Source organism: Eumetopias jubatus, unplaced genomic scaffold (genome assembly GCF_037043125.1).
Source record: "Eumetopias jubatus isolate StellerSeaLion01/CBP00866 unplaced genomic scaffold, mEumJub1_p1.0 scaffold_1, whole genome shotgun sequence".
Taxonomy (NCBI): domain Eukaryota; kingdom Metazoa; phylum Chordata; class Mammalia; order Carnivora; family Otariidae; genus Eumetopias; species Eumetopias jubatus.
The window spans coordinates 205,686,054-205,698,313 of NW_028274807.1; the positions used below are offsets into that span (position 1 = coordinate 205,686,054).

Consider the following 12,260-nt stretch of genomic DNA (forward strand, 5'->3'; position numbering starts at 1 on the left):
GAAGGAAAACCTACGGCGCTAATTCTCCAGCACGTAGGGGCCTCACGCCTGCGCGGCACGCCTCCAGTGCGTAATCCAATCTCGCCCCGGATGACTCCGCTCCTGGGTGACGTCACACTCCCGCCCCGCCCTTTCTTCGCTACCCTCCGGGCCTCCCCAGCGAGAAGGGGCGCTCGCTCTTCCCTAAAGGGGCCTGGCCTGCAGAGGGAGGGACCCTGCCTGCCTTGGCCTTCGGTTGGACCAGCCCTCGCCAGCGCGGCTTCAAGATTGGCCGGCTCATGCTCTTCTCTCCTCCCCCTCCGGGACTTCCGCTTCCGGTTCTGACGGACGTTTCGGCCGTAACGATGATCGGGGACATCCTGCTGTTTGGGTAATTAGGGGGGCCAGAGGCTGGGGTAAGAAGGGTGAGAGGGATGTGGGGCGGCCCAGGTAACCTCATTCTCCCTTCGCAGGACGCTGCTGATGAACGCAGGGGCAGTGCTCAACTTTAAGCTGTGAGTAGGCCGCTTTGAATCGCGGCTCCACCCAGGGGGCCCGTAGGCGCGCCCCCGCGAGCGTGAGTCCGCCCCACGCCGTAGGCCACGCCCCTATGCCCCAGCCCTCCCTCTGGCCCCGCCTCCAGTCTGGTCCATCCTTCTGTGACCCTTCGCTCCCAGTTGGTTTGAAATACAGACTCCCGTTTCCCGGGGTTCTGTCTTCTCGCATCCTGGAGAGCCTCTGGCCCGTCCCCCACAAAATTCTTAGCCCTATTCTGTACCCACGGACCAATCTCTCCCCTTGGCGGCTGCAGACCTGTGATTGGCAGGTAGATGATGGCCCAGAAAGGGGCATTGAACCACCCGAGGTCACACAGCAACTCACCTGCAAGGCTAGAGCTGAAACTGAGTGTCCGAGGCCCTTTGAGCTGGTGGTCAGGGCCGGGGGATCGAGTGGTCTTTATGTCCCACCAAAAGTGGACGTTGTCTGTTCCTCTTTGTAGGAAAAAGAAGGACACGCAGGGCTTTGGGGAAGAGTCAAGGGAGCCCAGCACAGGTAAGCCTCCTTTCTGGAGTCTGAAATTGGTCCATTTCAGAGAGGACAATTTTTTCTCACCAAGCCCTACCTTAGTTTTCTTTTCAGTAGTTGTGTGTGTGTGTGTGTGAGATTGTGATTGTGAGAGGGAGGGAGGGAGAGATGGGCCTGAAGATTTTTTGTTCCTTCTGCTCACCTCTGTCACCCTCTTCTTTCTCCGGGTCAAACCTCCCGAGTATGTCACCACTCATAAAACTTCCTACAGTCATGATTGTCCTTTATGAATGTTATCCTCTGGCTAGTATTCATCCCTCATACTTGCTCTTGCTTGTTTTGGCCCATTTCTGTGCCTTTGTGCTGCCCGTCCTCCAGCATGAATGAATGAATGAACAAGTAGCCATCGCTTTCAGAGTGTTGCAGACGTATTTTAATTAGATGCCAACATTAGCTTTCAGATAAATCAGATGTCACATAAAAATTCAGACGTCTGATTTATCAAGAAAAATCTGAACATCCTACAGCTCAGGGTTCAAGCAACCTCTTGGCACCTACTGGATGAAATTGAGAAAAACAGGACCCCATTGAGTCAGGGCCTGTGGCCTCTGCCTCATTCCAGCCCCAACCCCCTTATCTTTATATCATCTCACCTGTCCTGGGGGCCCTGGAATTTATTCATCTGACTATTTGAAACCTAATGGGACCTATACATGACTTCAATGTCCATGCATCATTCACCAAGCATTTATTGAGCACCAGCCACATGGCGGCCACTGTCCTGGATGCTGGGGACAGAGCAGAGAACAAGACAGATGAAATTCCTACCTTGTGGGTTGTACTGCTCTGGGGTGGGACAAGCAGTTCCTAAACAAGGAACAAATGGTGACGGAGGTGATGAGAGGTGAGGAGAGGGATGGGGTTGCTGCTCCAGCTGCAGTGTATGGAGGGAAGGACCCTTGAGCCGGTGGCGTTGGCAGCCAAAGTGGTGGGTGCCATGATGGAGTGTTGCATGGGAATGATAGGAACCCCGAGGAGCAGTGAATTTAATGATGATCGGACCACTCCCTTTTATTGGGGGTCCATCTGGTAGTGGCTGCTTTGTTAGGTGCTTCCTGTGGGTGTGTTACTCTGCCTCCATCCCTGAAAGGTAAAGGGCATTTTCCCATTTCACAGACAAGGAAACTGAGGTTCAGGGCTGTGGCTTGACTTGCTTGTGGCCACGTAGGAAATCAGTGACAGCATCCTGATTGAACCTGAGTTTTTCTGATTCCACAGGCTGTCCCCTCAGTCACTAAACCATCCATCCATTCATTCTTTCGTTCATATGTTCATTCAGCAGCTGTATGTATCACTTACCCACTCTGTGGAAGGTACTATATCAACTCCTGGGGCTTGTAGTCTAGAGATCTAGATTGGAGCTGGTAGGGGGGTTGGGGGAGAGTAGAAGGGCTTGGTAGCAGTGAGAGTCAGTCAGTGACAAGGACAGTAACAACAGTGGCTTCCCTCCGACCAGGGGCTCTCTGCACGTCTCCTTCCAGCCAGTATTCTGTGCTTACTGCTGCCACTGCAGAGAATGCCCCTCTCCCTGTGTGCAGCTGACCCCTCATACCGCAGTGGCTGCATCTGTTGAGAGCCGTCTGTGTACCAGGCACTGCTGAGGTCTTCCTAGTCACTGTCACCCCCATTTACACAGGAGGAAACTGGGGCATATGTAGGCCGGCGACTGAGCAAGGTCACCTGTGTGGAAGGGCAGTAAACTCCTGCCCATGTTTAAGGTCGGAGCTTATGTGCTTCCTAGAAGCTTTCCGACCCCCGCTTTCTGACCCCTGCTCCCTGACAAGGGCTATGTTGGCATCCCCCCATTGTGTGCTCCCATGGCACTGGCCATGGTGAATAATCAGGTGTGTGATTACTTGTTTAGTATTTGTCCTGTGTGTGAGCTTCTTAGGGCAGGGATATCTGTCTTGGTCCTCCCTCTATCCCCTGCACTTGGCTGTTGCCTGGAACAAGTGGCCTTCACTTAGCATCTGTTGATGGCAGGAAAGCCTGTTTTTGTGATGCTGGGCCCGGAGAAGGGCCTCATCAAGCAGCGCCTCTCAGACATCCTGGGGCTGGACCCGTGTTTGACATGTGCAGTCTGGGCTGGGCTGCACGTGGCTCTCCCAGTGGGTTGGATGATACCAGACTCGTCTCAACTGTGTTCAGCAAGACTGTGTGTGCTCATCATGTCCCTGGATGGTGCAGTGGTGCCAGGTGTAACTTTCTGAGCTCCTGCCTGGTATTCTGTACTTATGGGACAGCCCTGGTCTATAGATGACGCTTTGGGTAGCACCCTTGTAGATTACCCCATGTGGACCCATTCATTCCATTCTGGAGGATTAGAGAGGTGAGCAACTTAAAACCCTGGAGGAAGGTTCTGGAACCCATACCTCTGGAGTCTTAACATACCAAGTTGCTTCCTCTTGGAATGGGTTCTGTTCTGCGGCATCGGGGGACTAGAGTAAGTCACCATCAAAGCAGAGCCCCGTTTTTACTTGCGTGAATTAGTATGCTTTTTCAGGTGCCAACACTGAAAATCCAGCCCAAAGTGGTTGGAACAAATGGAAACCTCCAAGGGTGGAACTGTTTTGGGGCACACCCAGCCTCAGGGCTCAAACCAGCCCTCCTGTGTGTGACCCTCTCCAGCTCTCTTTTTCCTTCTAGGTTAGTTTTACTGTCAGGCTGGCTTGTGTTGACAAAAAATGACCCCAGAACAGGGCTGGGCCCAGTGTTCTGTAAAGTGTCAGATCGTAAACATTTTTGGCTTTGTGGGTCATACATTGCCTGGTGCAGCATGTCCGCTCTGTTCCTTGAAAGCAGTCGTGGGAAATACAGGCATACCTTGTTTTATTGTGCTTCTTTACTGTGCTTTGCAGATACTGTTATTTTTACAAACTGAAGGTTTCTGGCAACCCTGTGCGAGCAGGTCTGGGGGACCATTTTTCCAACAGCGTTTGCCCACTTCGTGTCTCTCTGTCACATTTTGGTAATTCTCTCAGTTTTTCAAACTTTTTCATTGTTGTTGTATTTGTTCTGCTGATCTGTGATCAGTGATTACGACATGCTGAAAGCCCAGATGATGGTTAGTGTTTGTTAGTGATATATACGTATTTGTTTAAGATTTTATTTATTTGACAGACACAGCGAGAGAGGGAACACAAGCAGGGGGAATGGGAGAGGGAGAAGCAGGCTCCCTGCTGAGCAGGGAGCCCAATGCGGGGCTCGATCCCAGGACCCTGGGACCATGACCTGAGCCGAAGGCAGACACTTAACGACTGAGCCACCCAGGTGCCCCGTTAGTGATATTTTTATAATTCATGTATTGATGTTATTTTTTAGACATAATGCTAGCACACGCTTAATAGACTATAGTATAGTGTAAACATAACTTTTATAGGCAATGGGAGACCAAAACATACATTTGACTTGCTTTATTGCAGTAGTCTGGAACCGAACCCACAATATTTCCAAGGTATGCCTGTATATAAATGAGTGGCCATGGGTGTATTTTGATAAAACTTTATTCATAGACACTGAAACGTGAATTTCATGTAATTTCTGTGTCTTGCAAGATACTCTGTTGATTTTCTTTTTAACCATTAAAAAGTCTTAAAGGCATTCTTAGCTTATGGGCCATACAGAAACAGGTGGTAGGGGCTGACTTTGGCCCATGGGCCATAGCTTGCCAACTCCTGCCCCAAAGGACTGGGTTTACGTCTTCCTAGCCCAGAAAGGCTGACAGAAAGCAAGTGCCTCTTTCCCAGTAGTTGGGATGAAAGTCCCAGGGCCTGACTCTCACTGGGCAGACTGACCAAAGTCCCAGGGCTGACTCTCATTGGGCAGACTTGGGTCACGTGCCCCTCCCATGCCTCCAGTCAGAGGCTGAGGGCTTTGAGGGGTTGGTCAGTGGCAGCTACTGCCAGAGTGCCAAGGGTCGGGCAGCAGAGGCGACCCACAGGAAAAGCCATGCTGCCCTTGGAACGTGGGGCGGTGGGATTGGGGCGGGTGGCAAACTGCAGAAGTGCACTGATGCCGCGACAACAGAAACGTCAGCAGTGCTTGTAAAAACGCGTTCTGACTTTCCAGGTGACAACATCCGGGAGTTCTTACTGAGCCTCAGATACTTCCGGATCTTCATCGCCCTGTGGAATGTCTTCATGATGTTCTGCATGATCGTGTAAGTCCGGCCTGCCTGTCCCCTTCACTGTCTAGAATGACCCACCGGATGCTCACCCTCTGTTGTCTCTCTGCGCTTCCGTGACACGCTTTCCACTTTCCCAAGCTAGAGAGGGAAGCAGGGTCTACAAAGGTTAAACTGTGTCACTGTGGTCTAGGCTGGAGCTTTGACTGGGACACGGTGTTCCCAGAGTCCTGGCTGTTCCTGGTGCCGTAGCAGAGGCTGCCAAGAGATGCCTCTCCTCGAGCCCATGGCCCTGTTAACCCTGTTGCCTGCTCTGCCCTTTTTAGCCTGTACTCGATGTCTGCCAGGGTGGACAGTGTGGCTTAATTGGCAGCGTGCTGCTGAGCCCTGCTCCTGTCCTGCCGGTAGCCCTCAGGAGTGTATTCAGACTTCTTTCTGTTCTCATGCCTATTTTTCATTTCCTCATTAGGCTTAAAAAAACCTAAATGGGTTGGTTTTCCTTCCGGCATTGGGGGCCTTAATTTTGTTTTTTTTTTCTTTAAGATTTTATTTATTTGTCAGAGAGAGAGAGCGAGAGCAGGAACACAAGCAGGGGGAGTGAGAGAGGGAGAAGCAGGCTTCCTGCCGCGCAAGGAGCGGGGCCTTAATTTTTTTTTTTTTAAAGATTTTATTTATTGGACAGAAAGAGACACAGCAAGAGAGGGAACACAAGCAGGGGGAGTGGGAGAGGGAGAAGCAGGTCCCCCACGGAGCAGGGAGCTGGATGCGGGGCTCGATCCCAGGACCCTGAGATCATGACCTGAGCCGAAGGCAGACGCTTAACGACTGAGCCACCCAGGCACCCCGGGGCCTTAATTTTGATGCCGCTGCTGATGAATTGTGAGACTTATTAGTAAACAGGCTCAGGAAAAAAACCGTAGGAGAATCTGGTGTGCTATCATCTGGGCTAATCATGCTGGGCTGGTCCCATTCTTCCCCCTAAAGAGGAAGAGAATGAAAAGTCGGCTCTCCTGAGTAATTGGGTTGCTGCTTTTGGGGTTGCTGGGTGGTCCTTTTGCCAGCCCCATGGCTGTATGAGGGGATGATTCCAGGACTTAGGAGATGGGGAGAGGAGGAGTTTCACTGTGCCACTGGAAAGTGTATAATATTCCAGAATGAGGACCGTGATGTGCGCCCAGAGAAGCCCTTTTTGGGAGCTTGGATGAGGCCTGTGCAGGTACAAAGAGGGCTGGTGCAGAGATCAGGGAGTTTGCAGAAGAGGAGAGGGAATGTAACTAGGATTCACAGGAAGTAGAACAGCGTTGGTCTTTCCAGGTCCGCACCTGTCGTTTCTTTCCTTCATTTACTGAGTTACAGCTCTCCCGTGTGGGCTGCACCTTGGGCTTATGGCTGAGACCAAGACAGCCTTCGTCCTTGCCACTAGCGAATGCACAGTATGGCAGTTGGGACAGAGACAGAAAAACAAATAGGGAAGAATCACTCATGAGGCGAATGGGAGGCTCTCAGTTTAGGCGATGGTTGGGAAGAGGCCCACAGAGAAGTGCTACTTAAATCAAAACCTAAAGAGCGGGAGGAAGCCTTGCCATTTGCAGAGCTAAGGAGAGGCATGGTAGCATGTGCAACCTAGGGCAGGGAAGAACTCTGTGTTTTCATCGTTCTGTTCGGCTCATCGGCTGCATTCATCCTGTCGTCCAGCTAGCTCCCTTTACGACTCATCTGCTGGCCTGTGACCAAGATGGTCACCTTAGGCTCTGTGACCTCCTAGCTTAGCTCAAGGCTATCTTTGTAGCCTGGTGTCCTGATTTTGCTTCCTGGGAGCAGAGCTTGCTTGACCAAGCTAGGTGTGACCCAGGTCCAGTTAGATGGGGGTTATCCCGATTCCAGCATAATCATTGAGGTTGAGTCAGCAAACCACAGCCCGTGGGCCATATCTGTCTGTTTCCTGTTTTCATGCATGAAATTTTATTGTCATGCATCCACACCCATTTCTGTAACTGTATTTGCACTATAGCAGAGGGATTTGAAGCCCTATGACAGAAACTGCCTGGCATGCAAAGCCCAGACTACTTACTATGTGGCTTTTTTGCCAACCCCTAACCTGGGCCACCTCTTTCAGTAGGTGCCACGAGTGAGGGAAGATCCTCTTCAGAAAGGACTCTTTCAGGGAGGCAGTGACTGGCTTTCCCAGGATATTAAAAAAACTGGAAATCACCTAAATGTCCAAGAACTGGGGAAGAGTCCAGTAACTCAAAAGGACGCCCATATGAGCAGCTGTCGAGGCTTCATCGCTGATGAGGTGCTGCAAGTTCTGTCTACACAGGGGAGTGTTTCGAAAGCAAAGAAAGCTGGATGTCACTTACATGTGCACTCCGGCCTCGGCTGTGGTTTGCATGCAGTAAGCGCTGAATAAATGCCCGAAGTCTGTGGAGAAAACACTTCCACCCAGGGAGTTGGAAGGATCTGCTCCAGGCTGTCCACAGAGGTGACCATGCTCGGATTGCTGAGGAAATTAACAGGGCCTGAGGGGATGGCTTGCAGATCCCCTGTACCCACTTTTATATTGCTTGAGCTGAGCTACTTGGGAAATTTTTTAAAAAGTCATGAAAAACTTGAAATAGGGAGAGAAACGTGCCTGAGTGTTTAGGGGGACCAAGTATTGATATCTGCAACTTAACTATGAAGCGTATAAAAAATAAGGTAGACGGATAATTGGGTAGGTACACTGTAAGGCAAAGTTATTTATTTATTATTTATTTGAGAGCGAGGAGGGGAGAGAGCATTAGCAGGGGGAGGAGCAGAAGGAGAAGCAGACTCCCCCCCGAGCAGGGAGCCCAATGCAGGACTCGATCCCAGAACCCTGGGATCATAACCTGAGCTGAAGGCAGATGCTTAACCGACTGAGCCACCCAGGCGCCCCAAGCTTTTTGTTGTTGTTGTTGTTGTTGTTGAATTTGAGAGTGAGAGAGTGTGCGTGCAGGGGGAGGGGCAGAAGGAAAGGGAGAGAGAGAATCCCAAGCAGACTCCCTGCTGAGCCCAGAGCTTGATGTGGGGCTTGATCCCACCATCCTGAGATCATGACCTGAGCCGAAATCAAGAGTCGGAGGTTCAACTGACTGAGCCACCCAGGCCCCCATGTAAAGCAAAGTGTTAATTGTAGAATGGAGGTGGTGTATATGCGGGGGTTCACTGAACTGTTCTTTTGACTGTTCTGTATGTTAAAATCTTCATAATAAAATACTGGGTGGGAAGATACGGAGAAAATGAGGGTGTGAAATCATGGAGCAAGATTAATAAGTAAAAAAGTGGCAGTCAGTCTTCACAATTCAGTATTTTGTAGTATATTCATGGGGTTGTGAAACCACCACCACAATGCAGTTCTAGAACGTTTTCATCACCCCAAAGGGAAACCTCATACCCATTAAGCAGTGACTGCCTCCTCTTCCCTCCAGCCTCTGGTAACCACTTACCTACTTTCTGTCATTATGGATTTGCTAGTTCTGGATATTTCCTGTAAACGGAATCGTAAAAATATATGGCCCCTTTTGTGTCCTGCTTCTTTCATGCAGCGTGATGTCTTAAAGGTTCCAGCATGTTGTAGTGTGTGTCAGCACTGCATTCCTTTCTGTGCCTGAAGAATAGTCCATTGTATGTCTTTACCACAGCTTGTTTATCTACTCATCAGTTGATGGCTATCTGGAATGTTTCCATTTTTGGCCTGTTTATGAAGATTGCTGACACAAACACTGGTGTTCGAGTTTTTTTTTTTTAAAGATTTTATTTATTTATTCATGAGAGGCAGAGAGAGGGGCAGAGGCAGAGGAAGAATCAGGCTCCCCGCGGAGCAGGGAGCCCAATGTGGGTCTCAATCCCAGGACCCTGGGATCATGACCTGAGCCAAAGGCAGACGCTTAACCGACTGAGCCACCCAGGTGTCCCGATGTTTGAGTTTTTGTGTAGACACACTTAAGTTTTCAGTTCTCTCTGGTATATACGCAGGAGTGAAATTGCTGGGTCATATGGTAACTCTATATTTATCCGTTTGAGGTTCTGCCAGACTATTTTTTAAAAGTAGCTGCAGCAATTTGCCTTCCCACCAGTAGTGTATGATGGTTCCAATTTCCCCCACATCCTTGCCAACGCTTGTTATTGTCAGTCTTTTTGATTAGAGCCATCCTAGTGGATGTGAAGGTTGATTAGCATTTCCCCAATGGTTAGTGACATTGAGCTTCTTTTCATGTGCTTCTTGGTCATTTGTATGTTTTCTTTGGAAAAATGTCTACTTAGGTCCTTTGTCCAGTTTTTAATTGGGTAATAACTAAGTTATAAGAGTTCTTTTTAGTCTAGAAACCAGTCCCTTATCAGATACATGATTTTCAAGTATTTTCTCCCATTCTCTCTGTTTTCTTTTCACCTTCTCGATGGTGTCCTTTGAAGCACAAAAAAATTTAATTTTGATAAAGTCCAGTCTATCTATTTCTCCTTTTGTTGCTTGTGTTTTTTGTGTTGTAGCTAAAAATCATTGCCCAACCCAAGGTCACGACGATTTAGGCCTAAGTTTTCTTTCTTTCTTTCTTTTTTTTTTTTTAATTTATTTAATTGGCAGAGACACAGTGAGAGAGGAAACACAAGCAGGGGGAGTGGGAGAGGGAGAAGCAGGCTTCCTGCCGGGCAGGGAGCCCGATGTGGGGCTCGATCCCAGGACCCTGGGATCATGACCTTAGCCAAAGGCAGTCGCTTAACCAACTGAGCCACCCAGGTGCCTCCTAAGTTTTAAGAGTTTTATAGTTTTAATTTTAATAGTTAGGCCTATTATCCACTTTGAGGTAAATTTTGTGTATAGTGTGAGGTAGGGATCCAACTTCATTCTTTTCATGTGGTGATCCTGCACCATCTGTTCTTTTTTCAAAAAGCCTTTTTTATCTTGGAAAGAGTTTAGGTTTATAGAAATGTTGCAAAGATAACAGAGTTCCCATATATATATCTTTTTAACAGTTCTGTGGTTTTCCCCTGTAGACCTCTGTCATAACTACATCTCCGTTCTCAACTTCATGGGTTTTTATACACTTTCCAGGCCTTTCCCATTCAGATTCTCTTCAATGAACAGAGTTAACTGTAATCATCTGTATCATTGACTTGCAGTAATAAAGAATGGGCTGAAATAAAATGTTACAGATTCTGATGAAGCAGATACTTTCTTAAATAGCTCTTTTCTTTTTAAAATGTACTGTTTGGGGGTTGCCCAGGTAGCTCAGTCAGTTAAGTGTCTGAGTCTTGCTGTCAGCTCAGGTTTTGATCTCAGGGTCATGAGTTCAAGCCCTGCATTGGGCTCCATGCTGGGCGTGGAGCCTACTTAAAAAAATAAAATAAATAAAATAAAATGTACTGTTCGGTAGCATTAAGTATATTCATGTTGTGTAACAGAAGAGTTACTTATAAAGCCATAAGTAATATAAAATAATCTTAATAATAGTAACAGAAAATATTTTCTGAAAGTGTTTTCCAAGCTATATAGCTTTACATCCTTCTCATCCTCACGGGCATCTCTGCCCTCTTACTTTTCCAGGCTGTTTGGCTCCTGAGCCCCAGATACACACCTTCCTGGGAACCGGGAACCAGGAACCAGGAACCACCTTCCCAGATGCCGAGTCTCCCTTTCTCCGTTCCTGACGACTTCAAGAATGGTTTTGACCGGAAAACAAGCGACCTTCCCAGAAAGCCCAAGTTTTTGGTGGGTGGAAAAAATGTTCGCCAAGCTGCACACGGCTTCCCAGCCACGTCATTGTTTTCTTTTCAAAGATACTTTCGTTTTGGTTTCTGCGTTGAAATGCTGTCTACTTAAGGAGTTTTAGGAGGGTTTATGGAAGGGATGTGATAACATTGCATTCCCCGCAGATAAAAGAACGTTGTGTAGATTGTTTTTTTAGATTGGAATTCCTCTTCTAGCAAGCTTCTACTAGAAACTCGTTTCTGGATATTTCTTGGTTTATTTTTAATAACCCTCCTTTTTGGTTCAAATATTACCGATTTTTCAAAATAATTTTTATCCAGGGATCTGAAACAGAAAGGTGCGCTTTTAAGATTGATGTAGCCTCTTTATTGGACTGTGTTTAGAAATAACAAGTTCATTGTTGCTGGGCCTGTGTCCAAATTCCTTTCCTGTCTCGATGGGCTCTGCTCGGCCACTCGGTGCCTCTGAGGTCATCCCCAGGACTTTAAGGGTGAAGCCTTACTGATTCCCGTGGCAGAGGGGTACAGAACAGTTGGCAAGGGCAGATGTGGGTGTTATGAGAAATTTTGCCCTGTCTTGCAGCCTTCTGTTAAAGTAACCCTGGGGGCCATTAAATGTATAGTTTCAAGAATGAGAGTGACTTACATGGTGATACTGGGACCCAGTTCTGAAAGCTTGGAATTTTGGGTCTTCTTTTCAAGTGGGTGATTTCAAGGTTGAAAAGCAGTGAGCCTCATTCAAGGAAATACAGCATTTTGCATGGAATCTTCTTTGAAAGGCAGGTCCTTTATCGCCAAAATGAAATGCCAGTGGTCGACACCCAGGTCCTACAGGTGTTTGATCTGTTAGTTGTGGGTTTTGAATTACTGATTTGGAGGTAAACCTGGTGGGAGGAAAAAGTAAATATGCAGACTTTTCAGAACTAAGTAGCACTGAAAATAAAGTTCATTTCTAAAAAGGATCTTTTGTTTATACAATTTTTTAACCAAGAAGTTAGCTGACTTCCAACTGGAGTGGTTTTGAATTACACTGTGGGAAACACCGAGGATTCATTTTGGAGGCTGTCAAAAAGAAGAGAGGCAGTGTTAGATTTCCCGTTTTGGATTATCCTTAATACATGTCAGGCCGGAATTGGGCAAATGGGCTTTTGACCTGGCTGCTTTGGGAAGTATTGAAAGAGCCAGGGAGAATATTGAGGTTTTGCTAGACCAGGGTCAAATCCACTTTTACTGCTGCTTAGCTGACGTCATTCTCCTTCACTGCTTCTATAATTTATTCCCTTGTCAAACCCAGGCCTATAGTTTGTCAGTAGCTGGGAACGTAGCTGCTGAGTTGAGCTTTGCG

The 12,260-nt window shown here is 47.9% G+C and overlaps 1 protein-coding gene across 1 annotated transcript; it reads left to right on the top strand.

The window, feature by feature from the left end:
• The first annotated feature begins 278 nt into the window (after nucleotides 1–278).
• Nucleotides 279–11,877, top strand: SMIM7 (small integral membrane protein 7). The gene is made up of 5 exons (XM_028087177.2): nucleotides 279–370; nucleotides 453–494; nucleotides 980–1,032; nucleotides 5,134–5,224; nucleotides 10,752–11,877. Exons 1-5 carry the CDS (start codon nucleotides 279–281, stop codon nucleotides 10,765–10,767), a joined length of 294 nt encoding a protein of 97 aa, XP_027942978.2. The 3' UTR covers nucleotides 10,768–11,877.
• Nucleotides 11,878–12,260: the final 383 nt, after the last annotated feature.